Below are 26,457 nucleotides of genomic sequence, written 5' to 3'. Positions count from 1 at the left end.
ATGTTTAAAATCATGTTTAGGCGCAATTTTCTATCCGTTACTCCTTTTCCATTGGCATCATTTAATCAATACATTTTTCTTAGCCAGTAAACACAAAGAAAACCCTGAAACGTAAAATCTCAGGGACTGTGAGCACATTAAACACGTTATCAGAAAACTGACAGACTCCAAAGTGACAAGGAGTGATGAGCATAAATTGTGGGACAATGAATAACTTGTTAAAATTTGCGGCATTTTCTAAAACTTCTAGAAAGCTAGGATTTGAAAGAAACCTTCATATCCTGGGTGATTGCATGATAAATAGTAACTTGATAACATGTTCTTTCTAGGCTGTTTCACGGACTTCTAGTACAGGCGTCACCAGCTGGTAACCCCGCCTCCTCCTAGCAGCCACATTCAAAATACTGCTGAAAGGCAGGCCCGCCCTCCTCATCTTTTTTTCCCATAATTCCTTCGCCACTAGTTTCCCAGTAAACCTGAGGACTTCACACAGCCCAGCTACACGCCCAGGGAAGTCGATCCGCCCCTCAGTTATTATTAGCCAGCCAGAGTTAGTCCCGTCCTCTAAGCTCAGGTTGAAGCGTTAGATTGGATGTTAGCATGGTCGGGCTCTGACGTCAACCAGGGGGCGTGGCTTGGGCTCCGCTTTCAACCCACGTACAGCAACACCATGTACCGCGCACTCCGTCTCCTCTCGCGCTCGCGTCGCCTTTTGCGGGCCCGGTCCGCCGGTGCTACGGTCTCAGGGGAAGCTGCCACCCTCCCGCGTTGTGCCCCGAGCATCGCTCGAATGGTGAGCGGGTATCTCGGGCTGGGCCTTCCCGGGGGGTGACCTTCATGTCAGAGTGTCCTCGGTGTCCCCGCAGGCCAGGCCTAGGCTCAGCGCCGGCGTGCACTCTCACCTTCCGCCGAGTGTGCTGGCGCTGCGGCACCGCTGAGGGACGTGCTCCTGCTGGGGAGGTTGGGCGGCTGGGCAGAACCTGCCCCACGCCTGAGCTTGCAGAGGCCCTCGGCCTTGCATGCCTTCTCTGGGGCCACTGTGTACACGGGGGAGGGTACCAGGATGCAGGGGTCATAGCAGGGGGTGGATTAGGATGCAGGGATGCTGGAAGCGAAGGGATGTGGGGAAAGGAGCACTCCTCTCCTTGCCCAGGTAGCGGGCCCTGGCTGGCCGGACACAGAGTGCTAGGCTGGTCTAGGGACCCCCTCAACTTTTGGTCCACCAAGCTACACTTTTCCTGCTTTCAGGCCCCTCGAAGTAGATGAAGCCGGTGTGTCTCCTGAACGGAAAGGCTTTACTTCTTACGAACTTGACTGTTGAGCTTGTGAGGTTACATGTAAAGTTTTCTCCCACAACTTTTGTAAAACGCGGAACTTCATAAGTATGGATTTATGAACATAAATACTCCCAAGCATGCCTGAAGAGATTGGATGGGACCGCATTGTAGCCGAATCAATATTTTGTATTTCAGAAAGACAGCTAAGGAACTTAAGGGGCCGAGTCCCCGGTATGGCATATTTTATCAAACCCCTTTGCTGTTTAGGGTGCCTTTGAAATCAAATGTTAAACATGAGTGTGTATTAGAAAAAGTTTGAGAAGTGATGAATGGTTAGGAAAACCACTCCGAGGTGTAGTGTGGCCTCTGCAGTGTGATTTCAAATCCCACTGTTGCTTTCAGGCAGGCTGTCTTTGTGCGTCGGTTTCTGCATGTAAAATTGAGATAATTACAGGGGCTCAGCAGGATTGAGCTTGGGAAAACACTGTGTAGTTCTGTGCTCATTAAATACACCTCCTTTAGCACAGCTGAAAGGGCCAAGATATTCTTTGGACTTCAAGAAATTTGAATGACATCACTTTACCGGAAGCTACAGAGTCTTGGGGTTTGGGAAGAGCATTTGCTGCTCTTGCAGGAGTGTGATTCTCAGCATGTGTGTTAGGTGGCTCACACCCACCTGTATCTTTAGCTTTAGGGAATCGGCAACACACTCCTAATAGCCTTCACACATGTCCACACACAGAGACTCAGACACAGATACTTGCACTAGTGCGGCGCGCACGCGCGCGTACACACACACACACACACACACACACACACACACACAAATCTTGAAAAGAAGCTATAAAAATCCAAGTTGTTTAGGGTTCCTGGAACTTTGTGCTGGTGATTTTTAAATGCACTTTAAAAATCTCTTAAAGAAGAGTGTGTTTCTTTTTGTTTTAAGGTTTATTTAGGGGAACAGGAAAGTGGAGCAAATCCATCCTGGCAAATGTGAAAACATAGCAGTTCCTTGCTCTTAGGGTTGTAATGTCAGAAAATAGAATCAAGATACTCTTCTTTTTGCATAGTTCCAAGGACATTTCTTGCCCTTTAACCCTCTTGTCACTTCCAACATGTCTGTTGCTTCTGTTAAAAATTGTTCTCTAGTGTTGAGAAATTCACATAACTCTGCAAACCCTGAGTTACCTGTTATTAAAAGAACATCCCAAAGGTCACCTGAAGTGCGTCATGTGGAGGTATGACGCATTGCTGACTGCCGTTCTTTCTGTTGGGGGGGCCTTGCAAGTAAGATAGCCCATATATCCTTAGTCGTTAGAGGCTGTTGGCAAAGGTTAAGTAAGTACAGGGCTGCAGAGATGGCTCAGAGGGTCAGAGTTCCTGCTGTACAACTCAGGGAAGGAAGGCTTGATTCACAGTTCGAGGGTGCGGTACAGCATGGTAGGGCAGGCATTGCACCAGGAGCTGGAGGTAAGGTATTTCTCGGTATGCAGTCAGAAAACAGGAAGGATTGTTGTCACTCAGCTTGCGCTATTGCTTTATATTTATTTTAAATTTTAAGTTTTATTTATTTATTTATTTTATTTTATTGGTTTTTTTGAGACAGGGTTTCTCTGTGTAGCCTTGGCTGTCCTAGACTCACTTTGTAGACCAGGGTGGCCTTGAACTTGCAGCGATCTGCCTGCCTCTGCCTCCCAAGTGCTGGGATTAAAGGCGTGCGCCACCACTCCTGGCTTTTTTTTTTTTTTTTAATTAAAATATAACTGCATAATTTTACCCTTCCCTTGCCTTCTTCTCAAACCCTCCCGTATATATCAACCCTCCTTGTTCCATGTTAGTATTGTGGCTTCTTCTTTTTTTTTTTTTAGTAGCTATTACGTGTGTGTGTGTGTGTGTGTGTGTGTATGTGTGTGTGTGTTACTTCTCTACTGTAGTAAACACCATGACCACAGCAACTTATAGAAGGCAGAGTTCAATTTGGAAGCAGAGAAAGCAAATTCAAAATGCCATTAGTCTTTAAGCTCCCCACTGACACACTTCCTTTGGCAAGGCCACACCTCCTGAGCCCTGAGCCTTCCCAAACAGGACCATCTGCAGACCAAGCATTCAAATGCCTGAGAATACAGGGGACATCTTGTTCAAACCACCATAATATGTAAATACCTAAACATACACATACAAGTGGCACAGGGTAGCGTTGCTTACGTATGTATGCGTGGCTCCGGGGCTGAGCACTTGGTATTGGATACCCGCTGTACTTGGGATTGTGCCGACCGCACAGCGGTGATGCACATGTTCAGTTAGGTCCTCCCATCTCAGTCACCCTAATCCAGATGATCCCTCATGGGCAGGCCCAGAGGCTTGTCTAATTGGTGCCTCTAGATCCTGGCTAGTTGACAGAATTGACCATAACGCCTGAGGTTAAAGATAGGGGATAGATTTTTGGAAGAGTTTGTTATGCACTGAGATGCCCACTGTATGCTTTTAACGATAAAGACAGGGTGCTTTTGAAGTCTCTGCCAAGGTTGTGATCTTAGGTACAGTTTACTTTTCTGCACTGTAATTTTAACATGTGGGTGTCAGAATCCTAGGATGTGCCGCCATCTCTTTCTCTATATTTTTGGTGCCCTGGCTTGGATCCATGGTTTCCCAAATAGCCAACAAGTGCTCGGCCATTATGTTTCTCCTCCAAGGAATTTAAACTCTATTTGGAATTAGTTTTCTTTTTTAAGATTTAAAGCTGAAGAACTTGGCTAAAAGTAATTTAAAAAATTTTAAATACTACAGTAACCTATTTAGAAGATAAGTTGTTGATATTTAATGCTAAAATATTAGTAATTTTGAGCACAGAAAAGGTGATCATAAAAATTGAAAACCTGAAACTTAACTTCATAAAGTAGAGGTGAAAGCTGGTCTCCCTTGAAGCCAGCATCTTGGTAAGAAGGGAAAGAAGAGAAGAAGGCCTAGTGCTGTTTGCTGCTGTCGTCATTTGCAATTTGATGTGAAGTGCACTTTAATGTGAGCACACTTTTTAGGATATCTGAAACAAAGATCATGATACAAATTACTTACTTGTGCATCTCACATGAAAAACTCAGCTGTTGGTTTACATACAGACTGGGAAACAGGTTGGTGAATGGTCGTGCCCATGTGAAGAACTCTTACTACAGTTATATGGAGAAAACCCTACAGTTATTTCACAGGACACAGTGTCTGTCACTCAGGCATCCTCTATTGCTCTCCATATCTCTTAGGAAAGGGTATCTTGGGCTGGAGAGGTAGCTCAGCCATTAAAGGCTAGGTTCACAACAAAAATACAAGAAAGGATGTCTCGTTGAACCTGTATGTGTGTTAGACTGGCAGGCCAGTGGGCCTCAGGGGTCTCTCTGGTTCTGCTCTTCCACTGCTAATGTGACAGGTATGTGCTGCCATACCATGCTTTTAAGTGGATGTGGGGCATCTGGACTCAAGTCCTCTAACTTACCCATGCTCTCAGCCCTGCAACAGGGATACACGAAAGTTCTAAGTGTCATTCTGAAGTCTTCCTGAATGAATGTATTGTGTAAATAGAAAACTTTTAGTGTTTTGTAGATTTTTATAGGGCTATAAATATTTCTTGAAAGGAGAATGATATAATTATGTTTTAACTAAAACAAAACAACTCCCACCCCCAAATAATGATAGAGATGACTTAATGTTTCAGAAAAGTTCTGCTAAGATTATTCAGGTAGTAAACATTTATCATTTACTGTTCAATATTATATATGTATCAAGTTTTACATTAAAATATTTTGCTATAAGTTATTTGTTGAGCAGTTGCTAATATTTTTATTAGCTTACATTGATGCACTTGATAGAATCCCAGCTTCTCCCAAGCCTTGGGTTCGCGCTCATCCTCCGAGTGATGGGCTCTGGAGTCATAGAAGACGTGCTTGCATTCATGCTCACGTCTCTAGAGAAGCTCCATAGTGTGCTGAGAGTCTGAAATGGTCATGCCGCCCTAGAAGATGAAGCGGACTTTCCTTTCTCTGCACCTTCACCTTAGTTTACAGCGGAGAAAAGCTGACGTGCAGAAGCTGCACAGCTCCTAAGAGGTGGCTGTTGCCTGCCAGCCTGAGCCGTTGATATACTACTGTCCCAGCTGTAGTGACTATTAGGCTAAATCTAAGCTTTGCCTAAGTAGATTTAAAAATCTCAAAGTGTTTTTATAGTTTTCAAAAGTTCCCAATAAAATAAACTTTAAGAGGTCTGAATTGGTTAAATCTTGACTAGTAATAGGCATTTTTAAAAAAATTTCGAAGACTTTCGGTGTTTTCTAATCTATACAGTATATGAACCGTACAGGCTGTCTTTAATGCCTGAATTTACAAATATGGGTGTCAGATTTTTTGAAGGAAAACAGAAAAGGGGTAAAAGAGTGACAAAGAAGATGCAATTTTATGTCTGTGATATTTATTAACTCTTTCTCTTTATAGCTGATTAGATTTTGTTTGCTTTCATCCTGGATGTCTTTTCAAGTTGAAATAATGTCTTATCCCCGTCTTTAGGCAAGCCAAAATTCCTTCCGTATAGAATATGACACCTTCGGTGAACTGAAGGTCCCAACTGATAAGTATTATGGTGCCCAGACCGTGAGATCTACAATGAACTTTAAGATTGGAGGCGCAACGGAACGTATGCCAGTAAGTGGCCTAGAACTAAGTGCTGTTCGCACCAATCATATTACTTCATAAATATTTTACAAAATTAAAATATAACGTTATGAGAAAGCTAGCTTTCTTAAGTAGTGAGTTCTTTTTCATTAAAATGCCAAGAACCTATTAAGGCTTTTAGAAGGCTATTATTTCCAGCAAGGCTTTGGATACTTTGGATTTTAAGCCATTATAATTAAATGATTTGCTCAAGGGCTATATTAGTCAGGTTTCTCTAAAAGAGCAGAAGTGATAGTGTGTGGGTGTAGGTGCATGGGGTTTCTTAGAGTGGCTTACAGGCTGTGGTCAGGGCAGTCCAACGATTGCCATTACCCAGTGTGAAGGCCACGGATCTGATAGATGTTCCACCCACAACACTGGATGTCTCTGCAGTCTCAGTCGGCTGCTGGAGTCCCAAGGCATGTCCCAAGAGCTGCTGGTCTTCAGTGTACATTGTAATCTCAAAGAAGTAGGTTCTAATAACCCGTGAAGGAGTGTCTGAGCAACAGGAGAGGTCAGCTTGCCAGCAAGAGTGAGAGCAAGCAGGCAAAAAGCAAAAAGCTTCCTTCTTGTTTCCATGGTCAGCCACCAGAAGGTTTGGTGCAGACTTAGGGTTAAATGATCCAGAAGAAAAATCCACGGTTTGCCGAGCTGCTTAGGTTTTAGTTGATTCTAAAAGTGGTCAGGTTGGCAACCAAGATGGGCAGTATGAAGCTTTTTGTTTGTTTGTTTATTTATTTATTTATTTTTCAGGATTTCACAATTGGTAAGGATTTTTATTTCAGTGCTCAAGTTTTTTTTTTTTCTTTCCACCGAATTAATGCTCCGGTTTTCTTTAAGCATTTACTTTCTGTTGGGGTTCAGTTTCCAGAAGGGTGTACATTACACAGACACATCAGAGTACTCAGACCGAGGGCCTACGTGAGTATTGGTTTGGTGCATAATGTAATGAGACAACTCTGCCACGTTCCGATAAGTCTAGATAAGTCTAGATGCACCAGTGTGTAGCAGTAAGGGAGGAAACAACTGGACATTTTGACTTCAGAGTTGCTCAGCTATGAAGAGTTGATGAAATGCATCTTTTCTTTCAGAGCCCTGGTGGGGTATAAAGATGATCAGTGCAGGGCACAGATAAGCCTAGAAGGAGTCAGGCTCCATCTGGTGAGGTGCTGCTTACCTGTTATCTTCTCAGTGTCCTTTTTATCCTAAACACTTAAAAAATATATTTATTTATTACTTATACAGTGTTCTGCCTGCATGTGAACCAGCAGACCAGAAGAGGGAACCAGATCTCATTATAGATGGCTGTGAGCCACCATGTGGTTGCTGGGAATTGAACTCAGGACCTCTGGAAGAGCAGCCAGTGCTCTTAACCTCTGAGCCATCTCTCCAGCCCTATCCTAAATAGTTTTAATTGCACATTTTAACTTATTTTCTGGCCCCTACATTGAATCCTGAGTAATGTCCAGAGTTTTATGATGGCAGTATTGCTGCTAGTGTGCTTGCATATGTGAGTGGTAAAGTAATGACTGAGCCCCAGATGCTCTCACAGTTCAGCTTTTGGGAGTAAAGAGGTGAGCGCCAGCTGACCGTGAGGGAGGGCGCATGGCTGCTGCTGCTCTGAGACTGAGTAGCCATCTGTAAAAATGACTGTGGACAGTGACACCTGAGCTATCAGACTGGTTACTGCGTTTTGTTAGATATGAAAAGGGCCATGTCTTTTGAGCGTACTGTGATGAGAAACAAGTATTTGTATCTAGATTCCAAAGGAAATTGAGCCCCTAAGTCATTATAATGAATGTCTGTACTTAATCTTCATGAAAGGGCACAAAGGGGGATGAGGCTGAACCTCTTGCTTAAGTAAGTCAAGACTGTCATGGCTCCCCTTTCCTCCATCATACCCTGTGCTCTCTTGTCTTGATGCCGTGTAACAAAACTTTCTTTGCCATGACTTCTTTGACCCCTTTTCATTTTTATGGGTTTATCAACACCAGACTCAGCCACCCAGATTAGTGGTGTCAATTGGTCTTTGGTTATGATGAAAATCCTTTTCTGTTTTCATGTTGAAAAACCAGCTGGATGTAGTTGTTATCACCTGAAATCCCAGCCCTTTTGTGGTTGTTTTAAGTCAGGTTTAAAATGAGGATGCAGCATCTGTAAGGGGAAATGATTTAGTACTATTTATTTTAATACACACTGCATGAAATAAACATAATACTTAATAGTACACACCCGTGAAGCACAGTTATTATTGACATGGTCTTTATATTAACATTTCGGTGTGTGTGTGTGTGTGTGTGTGTGTGTGTGTGTGTGTGTGTGCTATAGATATGTATACATATATAAGCTTCATTTTTTTTTCTTTTCCTGTTCTGTTGATTCATTATATGCATAAGCAGTCTTTCTCTTTTTTAAACTTTTGAGGGCCATAGCATTGGTACCAACTTTATATCTGCATAAAGTAACAAATTTTAATGCTTACCTAGAGTTGCAAATCTAAGGTATTTTTCTGATTAATTTTAGATCCCAGTCATTAAAGCTTTTGGCATCTTGAAGCGAGCTGCTGCTGAAGTAAACCAGGATTATGGTCTTGATCCAAAGATTGCTAGTGCAATCATGAAGGCAGCAGATGAGGTAGGAGGTGATAAGCGTGACTACACAATGGCATTGAAGCTTCGAGGTCCACTGTGTGTGTGGGGACAGGCACTGCCTGCAGGAGGCACCCTCTGAAGTCTCTGGTTAATGAATTTTAGGGGAGCGTGGCAGCAGCATCATTATTCCTCAATGAGGATTTGATACGGTGCCCAAAATGTCTTGTGATGACCTTTCTGGGTAATTTTACATCTGTGTAAGTCTCTAGGCTTTTAAAGTCTCTGTTTATTTATATAGTTTTAAGAAAAAAAAAATGGAAAAGATGGTTTGTACTTTTTAAGCTAGTTCATTATTTGGCTGTACATCTCAAGAATATAATCACCTTAGGCGGTGTTCTGAGGAAGTGGTCAGGGGGTAAAGTGAAACTGTGTTTAAAGTGTTGCCTTTACAGTGTTTATGATGACAAAAAGGAAGGGCTCGGGTCATAACAACTGGTTGTGTAATGCAGTGAACTTAGTTATGTTATCAGCAATAGAAATTAGTTCCGAAAGATTGGCATGGAACAGAGCCTAAGCTTAGATAGAGGAATATTCTTTAAAGTATACTTTATGATTTTTAATGTGAAAGCCAGAAAAATAAAATGGACAGAAAATGTGTGTTTCCCTAGGAACCCCTTCCCCCATGCCCCAGCTTAGGTAGTAGAATGCAGATGTTCAGGTTCCTGTTGTAAAGCATGTAATAAAATCTGTGCAACCCCATCATGTGTTTTAAGTTGCTTCTTAAACTAAAATAGCTAATACAAGTTGATCCTGTAACTGCTGTGTAAGAGTTGCTAAGTTCTGTTCCAGGCAGTTAGATGTACATGCTTGGTACCACTCATCCCGTGAATGGCTGACCCTGAAGCTGGAGCCGGCAGTTACTGAGGCCTTCATATACACACACACCCACTGCACGGGTGATGGAAGCAGGTGCTGAGCAAGGGCAGGGCCCAGGATCTACGGTGGAGCCAGACTTTCCTCTGTGCTCTGGGCAGATGACCATTTCTGTTCCTAGTCCTGGAAAAGGAGACAGTTATTAAAGCTGATGGAGCTCTCAAATACGTTCTCGTCTTCCAAGTCAGTCACTTTATAGTGAAGTTAAGTGTGCTAGGAAGCCTACAGTCTAAAAGCTGCCACATAAATTGAGACTTTAAAACTCTCAGAGGGCAGTGAGAAGGCTTAGTGGGTAAAGGTTCCTGCTTCACAAGCCCACAGACCCAAGTTTGATTTATAGAATCCTCACAAAGGTGGAAGGAAAGCTCTCAAGTCCACAAAGTTGTCTTCTGACTTACACACACACACACACACACACACACACACACACACACACACACACACACACACACACACACACACACCAGTGCAGAAAATAATGAATTTAAAGGAAATCTGACGGAAATTGGAGCAGGTCTGGGTAGTGCTTCGATTTGGCAGTTGCTGCTCGTTGGGCATCTGTGCAGTGTAGTAGCTCTTAATAAACACACTTTATTGAGCCCCTGGTCCATTTTCATGCTGACTGTGACAGTAACATGTGTTGGATGTGCCTGCTGAGCAACAGCAGTAAATGTGTGTGAGGTCATCTCACCAGCAACCTAACAGGTGGTCCCCTACTGCAGCAGGCAGTAGAGGGAAACAAGAAAAAGACTTTTGTTCAGTTTTCATTTGAGGCCCCTGAATTGTCACCATTCAGAATATATAAAGTTTCTTGTTTCAGAGTTGTCTATAATTAGAAAATATGATGCCACAGGTTAGGATCTTGCCACAACTGCCTTTAACTGTCTGAAGCCATTAGCAAGCCACTTAGCCTATGAAACAACTGGCATCGTTAAAATAGTTCTGTTAAGTAGAGCTTTGCTCAATCATGGCTGATTTTAAATAGCTAAATAAATACCTAGTTTTCCTCATTTTGAAAATACTTACCTGTTGATGTGTTCTTCCCTGCAGGTGGCTGAGGGTAAGCTGAATGATCACTTTCCTCTGGTGGTGTGGCAGACTGGGTCAGGGACCCAGACAAACATGAACGTAAATGAAGTCATTAGCAATAGAGCAATCGAGATGTTAGGAGGGGAACTTGGCAGCAAGAAGCCTGTGCACCCCAACGATCATGTGAACAAAAGCCAGGTGGGTGCTTGCTCTCCACTCTATCCGGATAGATTGGCAAGCATATGGAAGACCATGCTCATAAGGCAAGCATGGCACCTTTTAACAAGGAGAGTCTGTCCAGCTTGTGTTCTTCACTAGAGAAGACTTCTTTTTTTTCTCCCAGGAAACATGGCTGGTTTCAAACTTCATAAAACAATCACTGTTAGGACATCTTAGTTTAGGGTATGGACATATTTATATTTCAGTTATTTAAAGCATTCTTTATTTCAGCATATACTTGTAAAGATAATTGAGTCCTCTTTATTCTGTTACCATCTTCCTGTAATGCTAATGCCTTTTATAACTGTCTTCAGTTACCCAAACTGAGAAGTTGCTACAGGCACAGAACTCTTAAACAGGCTTCTTTTAGGATTTCCCCAGTTTTCCATTCAGTTTTCACTTTGAGGCTTAGAGTTCCCGAGTGGTCAGGGTGTGGATTTATAGTCCATAACAGCAGCAGTGCCTTCACTTGGTGTGCAGATGGAGGCTCTGAGATTTTAGGGACACCATCCCAGAAGTGAGAGACCTTCTCATTGGAGCCTGACTTGCGGTGATGTCACACTTAATCACTGGTTGTAAGGAGGCATGGCTGGGTGGGACCACCATTACACAGCGTTTGTGACCATGTTACTTTGCCTCATTTTTGGCATGACACTGGAGCCTCAGTCTGGAGGAGAGATAGAAGAAGTTTCTGGGTATGTGTTAGACTCACTGCAGAAGTTATCAGAGATACCTTGAGACTGGAAATAATCTCTACTTAAAAAGGAGAGTGCGTTTGTCCGGGCATCTTACCTAGACTTACTGCTGGGCATTCTGTTGTTTTGTAGTTGTCCACAGTGATGGGGATGGAATCTAAGCCCTCAGCATACCAGGCAGCCATTTCATCACTGAGCCCACTGCTGTGGTGTCTTAATGGTTCCAGCTTTTCTTTCTTTCTTCCTTCCTTCCTTTCTTTCTTTCTTTTTCTTTTCTTTTTTTTTTTTTGAAATAGCCCTGCCCATCCTGGAACTCACTCTATAAAACAGGCTGGCCTTGAACTCAGAGATCCACCTGCCTCTGCCTCCCAAGTGCTGGGATTAGAGGCATGTACCACCACCACCCTGATCAGTTTTCCTTCTTTTTACATTTATTAATGGGAGTTTTGTTTTCCCATTTGTTTATCTATTTGTTGTGTTTAAGCACTATAAATTCACAGTAGCTTGCTATTCCTTCACTTATAACCTTATATTTTACTATTTATGTTACTGAGATTGGCTGTGTTTGGGGAGCCCTGCTCAGTTGGCCTTTGTGTCCTTAGGCATGCTGCTGTCTTTTCCTTCTCTCTGGACCCACACTCTTATTTTGCTGTTGCCATGATAAAATATCCAAGCCATCATATATTTTCTCTGTTCCAGCTCTGGAAATAGTCATTAAAAAAAAAAAAAAATTGGGACCTGGGTCCTAGGGCTAATATTTTTTTAAGTGTCAAAGGTAGGGCTTTTTATATAGTTTATTTTATAACGTACTTTAAAAACTTAGTATTACCTTTAAATATTTTTTTTTAACATAATGTATAGTCTGAAGTCTGTCAGACTGGTGCAGTAGGAAGCAGGAGTCACAAGACTGAGTGCATTGCTGGTTGGATTTAGGTAGAGGTGCGTGAGTGCTCACTGAACTGTCTGATAGTTGCCATAAGAAATAGCTGACATAGGGCAGGAGCGAATGCGTATTTTAAAATCACATCACCCCTTAAAAGTACAGGACAGCGGTGTGCTGAGTGTGCACGCCTGGCTGTCAGCTTACAAGTTCTCAATACTGTGCAGGTCATGTTATCTCCTTGACAGCTTGGGTCTTTTGGCTTTCTGCCTCACAGATTTTTTTTTTTTTCCTCCAGATTACTAAATGTTTTAGAAAAGAACGGCTACATTCTAGAACACATTGCTGCCTTCAGATATGCTTGCTAACTCCTGTGTGGACTGGTCTTTATTAGGGAATACTTGTAATGTATACTGTGGATCTAGCGTGCTTGGGTATAATATGAATTATGTTGCCTGCACTTGTATAGAGTATAGTCCTGAGTATGTTTCATGTGGGAAACCAGGTTGCTTTTTATTTCACCGTTAACTTAACTTATTTATTTCACTGTTAACTTCCCAAATGGACACTATTGAGTACTGTGCATACTGGGTTTTTATTTATTCATTTATTTTACGTATACAGTTATATTATTACACATATATACAATAAACTGCCTACAGCAAGAAGAACCACGAAACAATCAGGAATTATATAAATATTACATTCATAGTGTTTTGGCTATTTGTGTTTGACAACCTTGAAGAAAATATTTTTCCTATCTTGGTGTGTCTTAAAATTCTAACTGTAAATCAATATCTATCATATTTCATCTTTATCAATTTAAAATATCTATCTAGACCTAAAAACGTCTTAACCCCTAAACAACTAAGCTTCATTGTAAAACTAAACTGTCTGGTCTTCAACCCCATCAGAGACTTAAGAAGGAATAAAATTAATTACCTGAATAGACAGGAAGTGTAGATTAGCAGCTTCCAAAATGAGAAGATGACAGAGACAATTTGCTGCTTGAGCAGTCACTCATCTTCTTCAGCCTTCTGGCCCAGTATATCTGACAGACATATTTGTGAGGCAGGAACTATTTAGGACTTGCTTACCCTGTCTTGGCATAGTTTGGCTGTCGACTTTGCATGCATCCAAGCTTCCCCACTTTTAGGCAGAATTCTGTTTGTTTCTGAAATAAGGGCATTTTTCCCAGTGGCTGGTTTGCCACATTTGAAGCCATTGCCATAAAGAGGTTCATTGATGGTCATCATCTTCTTTGAGGTAGTCTGGGTCTTCTTGCCAAAGAGTATTTAAAATAATAAAAACATCTTTAAATGCCATATTCTGTAGGTCTCTCAGGGTTATTTTTATTTTTTATTTTTGGTTTTGATTTTGGTTTTTTGAGAGGGTTTCCTTGTGTAGCTTTGGCTGTTCTAGACTCTCTTTGTAGACCAGGCTGGCCTCAAACCCAGTGATCTGCCTGCCTCTGCCTCCCAAGTGCTGGAATTAAAAGTGAGCACCGCCATGCCTGGCGTGGTCTCTGAGGGTTTTGAAGACCTTATCTAGAGATTTTACCTTATTTATCTATAGAATCATATCTATCAGTTACACCTAGGATGTATATTCTTGTGATTAAAAATAGACTAGTAATTGACATGACCATGATTTGATCAACTAACAACTTGTATAACTTAATTATCTTAAGTAGCCTGCAATAGCACTTTCAAAGTATTGGAAGTAAACCTTGTATTATAATTGAGTTGTATGGGTACAATACCTCATCTTAGAGTAGAAATATATATAATGTGGGTGAAGAATAATCTTAAATTTGAATCCTATACCAATGTATCAAAAGTAAACTTATTTTGCATCAATATACAAAATTCTATACCAGTGGATTAAAAATAACCTTGTGAGTAACAAGGCATTAAGTTGAAGAGTAGATTCAATAATCTTTTTGTCCTGTCATCCCTATATATTTCTATTTTCCCCCTTCTTTCTTTTCAACCCTTATCTCCAAACCTAAGAAAGAAAGATAAAGGAAAAGAGAGACATCTCGAGTCCAACCTTGTTTTCTCTGTCAGTAAGATGAGTAATAACTTATAACTAACTCCCAATGAAAATAAACATATATAGCTCAAGAAAGCAACCAAAAACCTACCCAACCCACATGAAGGGAAATGGGGCATTGATCTTAAGGTTTCTTCTGGATGATTTGGGATAAATAATACCTTTGCAGGGGCCCAAATAAAATTGGGGAAAATAGTTAAATAAGCTAGGAATAGCATTTGTGGTCCAGTTTCTACATGTTGAGAAATTCCAGGCTTAATTAAAGTCTTGTGTTGGGACAGTCTGAAATGCTGGGTCAATTAGGATCAGAAGTTTGAATAGTCACCTAGTTGCTTTTATTTGAGGTCCTCTTTTCTTTCTTTCTTTCTTTTTTTTTTTTTTTTTTTTTTTTTTTTTTTTTTTTGGTTTTTCGAGACAAGGTTTCTCTGTATAGCCTTGACTATCATGGACTCGCTTTGTAGACCAGGCTGGCCTCGGATTCACAGAGATCCACTTGCCTCTGCCTTCCTGAGTGCTGGGATTAAAGTTCTTTACCCTCCGAGTTAACATCTTTTTCTTTTGAAAATTCCCCACAGAGCTCGAATGATACCTTTCCCACAGCAATGCACATCGCCGCTGCGGTGGAAGTTCACGAGGTCCTGTTGCCAGGACTACAGAAGCTGCATGATGCACTCAGTGCAAAATCCAAAGAGTTTGAGCAGGTCATCAAAATTGGGCGAACTCACACACAGGATGCTGTCCCACTTACTCTTGGGCAGGTACAGAAGTTTGACTCATTTTGTTTAGTTTAGAGATTGATACAAATTATCAATGTTTCCTCTCAAAATTGCCTTTAAAGTAAAGGCCATGTTTATAACAACAAAGGTCAGTGATAGATTTTCTGAATTAACCAATCTGCAACTTTTAATAGTGCTCACATAAGATCATGCTCTGGCATGCTGCCAGTGAGCTGGGCTCAGGTGGATGCTGGGTTCAAGCTTTGCTTTGCTGTAGACCAGTTATGTGTATGTAGGAGAGTTGCTTAGCTTCTCTGTGGCGCGGTTTTCTGAGATGATTGTGAGGCTGTAGTGAGCTGATTGACAGACATGTTTAGAGCCATGCCTGGCACATAGCGATCATCATCTTCATCCGTCCGTTCTCATGAGTGCCTCCTCTGTCCTCTTAACCTAAATTAATAAGTTATTTAATTAGATTTCTTAAAAGTTACTTAAGTGAGGCCCATCTTACCTTTAACATAACTGTGTGTGGAAAAGTATTACTTTTCAGGATAGCAAAAAGCATCTGTATGTTTCTCTATCAACAGCCAAGGGGGATCTAATAAAGTGCATTGCAAAGAAACAAAAGAACATTCCTGAAACAGTTTTGTCTCCGCTCACACTCCAGTTTGAGAGAGCTGACAGTTAACCTGTAATAGTTTCATGAAAACTGGAAGAGGATACGCACTTGATTGCTGCCCAATTGGATGGATTCTCAGTTGTTCTGTGGCAGATAATAAACAAAGCTTCATTTTTTAAGCAAAATTCTTACAGCAAGAATGAGGAATACCTCAAAGGCTTAGCTAAAAATAGATGAAGGGATGAAATTTACCCAGTGGATTACATTGCCTTTTTTGGCATTTTCTTCACATTATTAGCTCTTAGTTCTATGCGTAATTTCTAAGAAGGATCAATATATGCATTTCAGTCTGTTTCCCCTGATTTCTAATTTTTACCTTCTTTTTTTTTGTATGTTGTATGTCAGAAGCCATTATGCTAAAAACCAGTTTGAGCCATGACTTAGTCTCCTGCATGACACCATAACTTAATCACGACAACAGTTCTAGTTTCTTTTTTACTTTATGAAAAACATGTATATTTGTTTTGATTGGAATTGTCTTTTGAGTTTTTGCAGTTTTCAAAATATATTCTCTTAAGTGCATACAGCTGGCGTGTGTGCACATGTGTATGTGCACATGCTAGAGGGCGGGAAAAGAAGGGAGAGGAGGGGATAGGAGGGGAGAGAATGAGAAAAAGTTACTATCTCATAAAATAAATCTACCTTTTAAATTATTTTTAAGACTCTAATTAAACCTCAATCCTAATCAAAAGTATTTAGTTTTTCAGTATTTTTAGGTAGGAGAAAAGATTTTGTTTAACTGTGTATCTTGGCTTTCCCAGATAAGGACAAGTGTAAAATACCAGGAGCATAGGATTTTTGTCCCTGTATAATGATTAATGGTTCATAATCCTGAAAACACGATAGACAGACTTATGGTGTAAAAAGCAATGTGACACTGTAGCAGAGTCAGAGTGTACAGTGACACTGTGATCCTGTTCCACTGTGACCTTCTCAGGCTGCTGAATGCGGTCCCTGTAAAGCAGCCTCTCGGGTTCACTCTCTGGATTTTAAGCTGAAATTGTATGGGACATCTTTCGCTCCCCCCACCTCCTTTGGAGAATGTTTGGTATTTTTTCTCTGTGGGCTATACTCTAAAAGTGGAGGAGGGGATCAGCTCATCGGTGAATTGTAGGTAGAGTTAAAAGTAGTGGAACTGTTCTTTTTGAAGATTTATTTCATGTATTGTTTTCTTGACTCTTAAAATACTACATTATAAACAAAGCTACATGTTATTATTTGCATTGTCCTGCTTTGTAGACTTGTAGCCCTTCTTACTTTATCATGTGAATGAGTTAACATTGAGTAGCATATAATTTAACATTGAGTAGTGTATAATTTAAGAATTCTGAAGTGCGCTTTAAAAGCTTCTATTTAGTGCCATTAGAGTAAGTTGTGTGCTCTTTGGAATTTGTTCTTACTGTGATTTCTCTTTGTCAGGAATTCAGTGGTTATGTTCAGCAAGTCCAGTATGCAATGGCGAGGATAAAAGCCGCCATGCCCAGAATCTATGAGCTCGCTGCTGGAGGCACTGCTGTCGGGACAGGGTTAAATACCAGGATCGGCTTTGCAGAAAAGGTGGCTGCGAAAGTGGCTTCACTCACAGGTTGGGGACCACATGCATTACTACCCATTTTCTTTATACCAGTTTATGCATCTTCTAGATGTTTCCAGGCTGAATTCTTCTAAAATTTAGGAGTAACACGCTTGTGCCCTTTTCAGAAGTTAATAAAGTTCGTTTTACTTTTTTGAAGGCTTCTATGTAAGCGTTTATAGGAATATGGTTTGCACAGTAGCTTTGTTTGCTGTCTGATAGCGTTCAGTCCTTTCCCTTCAAAGCTGTTTTACGTAGTTATCAAAGAAAGCAGAAACAGTTGACTGTTGAGAAAAGTATCACATGATAAGTGTGTTGTGAGCTTAGATTTTTTATCACACTGTGGTACTTCTTTGCCTTAACATCTTCAAATACTGTCTTCCCACTAGTACAGTACTATAATCTGAATAATAAATACTGTTATTACTGTTGTTAGAACCAATTGTCATATCCAGAAAACTGATTAAGATGCAGATGTTAGGGTATTAATAACTATACAGTACATATCACAGCTGAGTTTTTAAGATAGTCATAAATATCATATATATATACAATGTATCATGATCATATTCAGCCCCCATCCAAATCCCCAGAGGTGTTTCCCTCCCAACTTCAAATCCCTTCTGTCTGTCTCTGTCTCTGTCTCTGTCTCTGTCTCTGTCTCAGTATATATCCCCAAGTTCAATTTGCACTGCCCATATATGCATGGCTGTGGGGTTATCCACTGGGATACGGGCAACTCACTAGGAGTCATCCCCAAACAAAAATGATTCTCGTTCCTCCGACAGCCAACACCTGCCAGTAGCTCCTCAGGTAGGGGAGGGGTCTCCATGCAGAAAAGTTTAACTGGCTTGACCTTGTGGGATAACCACAGCTGATGTGAGTTCACATATGCAGTAGCCATGCCCTGCCCTGAGGACAGCATTTCACAGCTCTCCTCTCATCTCCAGCTAGTCATCCCTTACTGCCTTCTCTTCTGAGATGTCTTTGAGCCTTGGGGTAGGGGTGACATGGATGTGCTTTGTGGCTGAGCACTCACACTTGTTTATTATTTAGATGAGGCTGTTTAAAATCACGTTTTACTAGAGTTGAACTGTATTAGGATGTAGAGTCCACAGATTTCAGAATCTGCTGTGGGATGAGTAGACTGAGCCCAGAGCTTGTCGGTGCTCCCTAGTCTCCAAGAGTAGAATAGATGGAGCAGACAGATTTTAAATGATTATGTAAGACTGCAGTGTAGGCAAAAAGCAGAGTGAATTTCACAGTCTCATTCTTAGTCAAGAGTAGGCAGGTCTTGTATCAATGTGCTTGTTAAAGAGTCGTGTTAAGAGGCCCTTTGAGATGTCTTACAGGAGTATTGACGCAGCTTGACTCTTAAGCATTTCCCTTGAGTTTGCATTTGTTTATTTATTATTATCCGTTTATTTATTATTATTGATTTATAGATGTTTGTAGTACTGGGAATCAAACTCAGCCAGAACCTTGTGCGTTGTACACCCACCTGCTTTTGTGTGTATTGGACTTTGTTTAACTTACTTAATGTCGGCAGGCATACCTGCTCCTCCATGCCCACCTGTGGAGCTCTTTCCTTGCTGCAGGATTGCCTTTTGTCACTGCCCCGAATAAGTTTGAAGCTCTGGCTGCTCACGATGCGCTGGTGGAGCTTAGTGGTGCCATGAACACGACCGCCTGCAGTCTGATGAAGATAGCAAATGACATTCGCTTCCTGGGTTCTGGTCCTCGGTCGGGTCTGGGAGAGCTGATCTTGCCTGAAAATGAGCCAGGGAGTAGCATCATGCCAGGTGAGCACATAGCTGATAAATTCTGGAGCTGGAATTTGACTGTACCCAGGGATTCGCACCATAGCACATGTCTGTTCACTTACTGCTGTCCCTAAGCGATGGGGATGTGTGAGAAACATTTGTTCTACCGTATCTGTGCGGGTTGTTGCAGAATGTACCAAGGCAGGAAGATGACTTGAGTTAGCGGCACGTTGAGGTTCCCGTTCTGGAGCCTACGTGTAGTTGGATACTCCAGTCTAAGCCAAGAGAATGCCAGAGTAAAACAGTCGTCCTGGGTTGAATAAATGAGTCCTACTAAAGTCTTGTGTCACGCTCTGCCCCAGTTTCTGTCCTGTTAAATCAAAGTGACAGACACTGGAGTCTGCGGGAGGGGAATGGAGTGAGGTGAACAGACATTTAGGGAGAAACTAATGAGTAGACTCGAGTTGGAGAAATATCTTGAGGGTGGGGTCTACCCTTTCATCATTTACTGGTGACTCAGGGTGGAGACCAAGAACACTTGTTAACTGTTTAGCAGTAGCAAAGGTTTAGGTCGTACTATGTTGTATATTTAGAGTCAAGATCCACAAAGGCCCCTCTGGAGGCCAGTGAATTATACTAAAGCTGACAAAATATATCGAAAGAACTTTCATTAGACTTTTAACGTTATATGTTACATACAGTCTGTATATGTCTGTAGACCAAAAGATCTTGATATGTAATACTTTGTGTTGAAAATGACATCTAGGCTTAGTTCATTGCAAATTCAGAATTAATTGTTAGAAAAAGAAATGTAGCCAGGCGTGACAATGCATGTGGCTAATCCTGGCCCTTTGGAGGCTGAGGCTGGAAGATTGTGAGTTCAATGCCAAACTGGGCTTCAAATATTATTTCAGGCCTGACAGGACAACTAAGCAAAACCATGTTTCCAAATTAAAAGACAAACGGAAGAACATTACAGACAAAGGGGCCAATCCCCCAGTGCGTTCTCTACGCTGGATAGAAGAATCTACTGTGTGTAGCTTGGATTTGGGCTTCTTTGTCTTCTTTTTTTTTTTTTTTTAAGATTTACTTTTATTTATGTGCATTGGTGTTTTGTTTGCATGTCTGTCTATATCAGGATATCCCTGGAACTGGAGTTACAGATAGCTATGTGGGTGCTGGGAATTGAACTCACATCCGCTGGAAGAACAGCTAGTGCTCTTAACTGCTGAGCCATTTCTCCAGCCCCAGATTTGGGCTTCTTAAAGGAGCTCTGTTGAGCTAGTGCCCTGGGGACCTGGGCAGTAAATAGATTCCAGCATAGCATGTGGCCTTCTCTGTGTGGACCTGTGTGTTGGAGTGGCCAGCTCTTTTCTTGGCTGTCACTCTCTTGGAGGGTGGAGTCTATGTCCTTTTAGTTATGCACTTTTGCCTACACAGGAATGAAAGCCAATGGAAAACTGTGTGTAGATCGATCTTTTCATTAATTTTCACTTAGTGATTCTGTATGGTTACATATCCCAGTTTCTTTGATATTTTATCTGTAATATTGGGCATTGAACCCAAGGGCTCCCTCATGTTAGGCAAGTATTTTTGTTTTTAAGATGTATCCCTGGGATTCTCTGTGCTTTTTAGTCAAGATCTCACTTGTTGCCTAGGCTGGCCTTGACTTGGGATATCCCTGCCTCAGTCTCCTGAGTGACTAGAATTGCAGCCTGTGCCTCAACTTAGCCCTATTTTATGTCTTTATTTAATAATGTTACATTTCTTTCTTTGACTGATAAAAAGACGGTCTTAAGTGATACAGGAAACCATGAGTATTTGTGATGAGATTCTGCACTGGTTTTCTCAAAGGAAAGGTGAACCCTACCCAATGTGAAGCGATGACCATGGTTGCAGCCCAAGTCATGGGGAATCATGTTGCAGTTACTGTTGGAGGCAGCAATGGACATTTTGAATTGAATGTTTTTAAACCAATGATGGTAAGCTTTCAGTCTGATTTTTAGCAGTTTTTGACTGAAGACTTTTTTTTAACACATTTTTATTGAAAAATAAAATAATTCATATTACATCTCATTTTCTATCCCATCCCATGCATCCTCCCATTCCTCCCTCCCTCCCACTTTCACCTCAATCCCCCTTCCCTATGACTGTGACCGAGGGGGACCTCCTCCCCATGAATATGGTGCTAGGGTACCAAGTCTCTTCTTGGTAACCTGCTATCCTTCCTCCGAGTGCCATTGGGCTTCCCCAACAAAGGGACATGGCCAAATATGGGGCACCAGAGATCGTGCAGTGCTCTTGGCTTTCCTGAAGGTTTCTGGAGCTCCCACAGAAGGTAGTAGTGTAGTGTAGCAACTGGAAGCCATGTGTATTCTAGTCCTACTCGGAAAACCTGTATGGGAATTTGGTCCTACTCAGCTCAAGTGATTTGATAGTTTGATTTTTTTTAAGTAGAACAAAGAAATCTGGAAAGTAAGACAGGAGTTTCTTTGTCTCTTACCACATGGTAGCTAGAAGTCAGTTCAGCTTAAAAAGTGCTCCATCCATATGGCTCTGTCCCCTGCTCATGCTGCTGCATCGTGCCCTCTTCAGACCGGGTTAGGAAAGACGGACCCACACTTTCTTTTATGGTTTGATCCCTGTGGTCCAGCCTCAGCCCCTTTATTGCTTGCCTTGTTCTCCATCATCTCCATCATCATCTTTTCCTTCTAATGGACATCCCTTATTCTCTTAGATTGCTGTGTTGATCCTCTCTCCATTTCTTCAGCACTTTCTCTGCCCACAACAAAGCTTTCTTTGATTTACTTTTGCCTTTTGCATATGCCTTGAAAACTGACCACTAAACTTCTTTTTCCTGCACCTTGTTCCAAATGTGGAACAAGTGGTGTCATCTTGTGTGCACATTCCTGAACTTCCGAGAGCTAAGCTGAGTCAGCATTAAGTCCTTCACTGTACAGCGCCATCTCTGAAATGCACTAGAAGCTTATTTCTTACTGGTTTGTGGTATAATGTCTAATTGATAAGAATATTCAAAGGACTATTAGTATACTCATTTTAGTTTCACTTTGGATCACACAATTTTAGGTGCTTACAATAAAACAATAGACATGATGAGGCCTTTGAATTTTTTTTTTTTTTTCCTTCATGGCATGTATATTCTGTTAGGACTGGTAAATAAAAGACAGGCCAAAGTGAACTTCAGTTCTGTATGCTTTCATATTAAGGCCATATTCTCAACAGTTGATACCAGCTGCCTTGAGTATACAGATGTGTAATAACTGTTCATTGTTAGATTTTTAATCATTTATTGTGTCTTAAAAGTAATACCATGTTATTCTTTCTTTGTAAAGAGGAAAGAGCTAAAAACAAACAAACAAACAAACAAAAAACCCAAAACAGTTTGGTAAACAATCATTCCAAGGCATAAAGTAAAACTACTGCGTCAGACCTGGAGAAACAGGATGGATGAACATTAAGTGGGGAGTAGACCTAATTGGAAAAAAAAGGTTTTGCTTTAATCAGAAAATCCAGCTGATATTTCACTTGTAAGCATCATTAGAGTCATATTAAGCTTTACTGTGTAACTTCTGTTAGCGTCCAGTGGCGCACATACAGCTTCCAGACCTTCCTGAGTTTTAGAGGTGTACATGTAAGTGTTGCTCAAGAGAAACAGGTATAACGTGTACCCATTGGTTTTATATGATCTTAAACATCATGTCATATTACTTTAAAATGAGCCTGGGATGTTTGTTCCATTAAGCATAAAATCAGAGAATCCAAAATTGAGCATCTGCCACAAGCCCTGAGCCTCTGCTCCTCTTTCTCCTGCATGGATGGGTCTTCATCCATTTCTGCTGTCCACTTCCTCTGTAATAGTAGGATTCCTGGATTGTGAATACAGCACATACCCCTGTCTCGTGTGGTTACCGTGGGCTGTCTTGTGTTAATTACTCACTGAGAGCTGTCTTCTGTTATTACCCATGGGCTGTCCTGTGTTAGTCACTCACAGTGATCTGTATCTTGTATTAGTTATCTGCCATGGGCTATCTTGTGTTAATTACTCATACTTACGTCTTTTCTATCATATTTAGATTTGTAACTTTGTGTCTCCAGTCTCTTCCCTTCTCACTTGTTGGGTATTATTCTGTAGAATTGGTAGGAGTGATATAAATTGATGGAATTACATGTCCAGCATAGAACATCAAATAATGCATGTCATTGGACAAGAGCAAAGCAGAGTAAACTGGAGCTGAGAAGTGATTCTCCTTCCTTTTCCTGACAGATTAAGAATGTGTTGCACTCAGCCAGGCTCCTGGGGGACGCTTCAGTGTCCTTCACAGAGAACTGTGTGGTGGGGATCCAAGCCAATACAGAAAGAATCAACAAGCTAATGAACGAGTCTTTGATGTTGGTGACAGCTCTTAATCCACACATAGGTAAGTGTGTAGGGTAATACCATCTTAAGAACAGCTTTTTAAAGCTTTTAAAAAAATCCAAAACCTAAAATTTAAAAAAAAAAATTGTGTGTGTGTGTGTTTTCTCTTTCAACTATGTTGGTCCGTGGGATGGCACTGGTTAGCAGTCTTGGCAGCAAGCCGTTTATCTGCTGAACTATCTGCTAGTCCTAAATGTTTCAAGTGACTTTTGTTTCTTGAACAGGGTCTCGGATATATGGCCTAGGATGGCTCTGAACTCTTCTTTTTTTAAAAAAAAGTTGTTGTTGTCCCTTCCCCCATCCCCCCCACCGTGTGTGTGTGTGTGTGTGTGTGTGTGTGTGTGTGTGTGTGTGTGTGTGTGTGTGTGTGTGTGTGTGTGTGTGTATGTGTGTGTGTGTGTGTGTCTGTATGTGTGTCTGTGTCTATCCCATGGGATACTTGTGGAGGTCAGAGAAGAGCTAGCAGGAGTCAGTTCTCTCCTTCTGCCATGTGGGTCTGTGGGATGGAACACAGCAGCTGTACACACTAAGTAAGCCATCCACCACCTCCTATTCCATATTAATAGACTTAGATGCTGGGTGTTGTGTGCGAACAGCTGGGGAAGGTTAGCTGCAAGACCCTCTGTTGGTAATGTCACTAGGTGGCACTACCTTATTATCAACAGCCAACAGATTCATTTGTTTCTTTTTTCCTAGATACTATGTAATACTTCAATACTTTGATTTTGTTTTATCCAATTCAAATACGGAATGTTACTAATTAAAAGAAAGGGAACTTATTTGAAACTTACAGAGAAAAGAGAGAAAACTAGATACTTCTTATAAAACTATGTTTTGTGTTCCTAGTCTTTTCTAGATTGTAACTGTTTTATGTAGACTTAAGTGGCAGGCTGACTGGCACCACTGTCCAGCCCATTAAGGCATCTGCCCTGGCTTCCACAGGAGGGGGCAACCACTGCACCCCACTGTGCAGTTCCCTCTGCTCAGTAGATGACTTTGATCTTTTGTGGAATAATTGATGGTGCAGTTGTGGGGCATGACACAGGTACCAGTTTAGAATGTTTTACAATCCTGACCTTAGTGGGCAGGTTTTATTCTTTGTTTGTTTGTTTCACAAAGTTGGTAAAATAACTAGACTTGTTTAAAATAGTTACACACCAGTATATAAGTGGGAAGGTGCAAAGCAACCCCAAAGGTTTGTGTGAGAAACATTCCATCTGGTTTTCACGTGTTGCCGGCAGCTCTAGGTTAGAGACCCTGTTTAAGAACGACTGGGCGGCTTTCTTAGGCTGTCAGGACTTGTCCACCCAAGGCAACATCTCTGGCAAATGTACCTTAAGGACTCAGTACGAACCACCTCTCTGGCTGAGCGAGGCTGGTCCAGGTTCCCAGTGGCCTTGTGATGCCCGAGGCTGTTGCTTCATAGGGTTTAGGGTTGGTGAGCAGGGGTTCTTACACTGTAGTCCTCATTCACATAGAAAGTACCGACAACAGGCTGGCCAGGAGCTTAATGTGAGCATTCTCTCTGCAGGTAACTCTGTCTACTCCGTGCCTTTGTCAGCACAGTGAGCATTTATGATTCAGCTAAGAATGAAGTAAAGCAGGTGCAGTTTGGCTTTGGTTATATCCAGTCAAATACTGTACTGCCTGCTTACCATATTGCCCAGCAGGCCTGTCTCTGTGGTCATAAGTCCTCCATCACTGACTTCGTTGTCCTTACGTTTGCCTTCTGTCTTTTTAAACTGTCGGTTTTTAGTGTCAGACCAACCTTGAGAACTTCCCAGTGTCAGCCTTCATTTAAAAAGCAAAAGAATGAAGTAAACCAGTGCCTGGGATGTTCTGCTTTGTTTTTGAGCTGGAGGCTTGCTGTATAGCCCAGGCTGAGACCCTTATCATCCTTTGGATGCTGGGATTGATCACACTGCATCACCCTGCCTGGGCTGCCTGGCTCCTTTGGCCAAATACATATTCTCCTCTTTATCCTTGTCATGTCTAAGCAGACCTCACAGAATGGCAACCAGTGTGGTGGAGCATCCAGAAGAGCAGAGCCATGGAAAGCAGCCGTGCTGGCAGCTTCTCAGTCTGGCTGCTCCTGCCTGCACAAAGACTTCCCACCTCTCTTTCCAGAGGCAGTCCCGACAGCTGCCTGTTACACAGCTGTCTGTTCTGCAGGCCTGCCATAACGTGTTAGTGTTGCCTTAGAAAGATGGCTATTGGATAGCTGATTATTGGACAGCATGCTCAAGTATGGATTTTTATGCCGTGGTGCTTTATTTTCAATTTTTTATGTTCTTTTGATCATTGGTCCATTTCAAGATAGGGACAAATCTTGGATAAAATGAGGATAAAATCTTGGATAAAATTTCCTAAGAAAATCAAGGTTGTATTTTATAGAAATCATAATAGTTATTGCCATGGTCACTCATGCATAGTGGTTTCTTTTTTGTTTTGTTTTTGTTTTTTGAGACTGGGTTCCTCTGTAGCCCTGGCTGTCTTGGAACTTACTCTGTAGACCAGGCTGGCCTCGACCTCAAGAGATCTGCTTGCCTCTCTCTTCTGAGTATTGGGATTAAAGGCGTGTGTCACCACACTCAGTTAACTCTTCCATAGTCTTAGAGTAGAATGTGTCATACAAGAGGTGTATAACATCAGTGCCAAGTAAATGGTGGCTGTCTTTTGTTTTAGGAAAAGTTCACTAATGTTGGTGTTGCATGTCTTCTCTTTAGGGTATGACAAAGCAGCTAAGATCGCCAAGACTGCACACAAGAAAGGCTCAACCTTAAAGGAAACAGCCATTGAACTTGGCTACCTCACAGCAGAGCAGTTTGATGAGTGGGTAAAACCCAAGGACATGCTGGGTCCAAAGTGACTTAAATAAATTTATATTAAAATAAACTTGTATGAAATTTAACAAACAA

The 26,457-nt window shown here is 41.6% G+C and overlaps 1 protein-coding gene across 1 annotated transcript; it reads left to right on the top strand.

Annotated features, from left to right (window-relative positions):
• Positions 1-625: 625 nt before the first annotated feature.
• On the top strand, positions 626-26,457 carry Fh (fumarate hydratase). The gene is made up of 10 exons (XM_051147941.1): positions 626-793; positions 5,825-5,959; positions 8,492-8,602; positions 10,543-10,719; positions 14,946-15,128; positions 17,185-17,350; positions 18,937-19,140; positions 20,956-21,083; positions 23,387-23,540; positions 26,266-26,457. The coding sequence occupies exons 1-10, from the start codon at positions 671-673 to the stop codon at positions 26,406-26,408; spliced, it is 1,524 nt and encodes a 507-aa protein (XP_051003898.1). The 5' UTR covers positions 626-670; the 3' UTR covers positions 26,409-26,457.

Source organism: Acomys russatus, chromosome 6 (assembly GCF_903995435.1).
Source record: "Acomys russatus chromosome 6, mAcoRus1.1, whole genome shotgun sequence".
Lineage (NCBI taxonomy): Eukaryota > Metazoa > Chordata > Mammalia > Rodentia > Muridae > Acomys > Acomys russatus.
This window is presented reverse-complemented; position numbering and strand designations above follow the sequence as displayed.

Coding starts and splice junctions, on each gene's coding strand:
- Fh (XM_051147941.1), top strand. CDS start 671: ATGTACCGCGCACTCCGTCTCCTCTCGCGCTCGCGTCGCCTTTTGCGG. Junction 8,603..10,542: donor TCATGAAGGCAGCAGATGAG/GTAGGAGGTGAT, acceptor TCTTCCCTGCAG/GTGGCTGAGGGTAAGCTGAA. Junction 17,351..18,936: donor GAAAGTGGCTTCACTCACAG/GTTGGGGACCAC, acceptor TCCTTGCTGCAG/GATTGCCTTTTGTCACTGCC.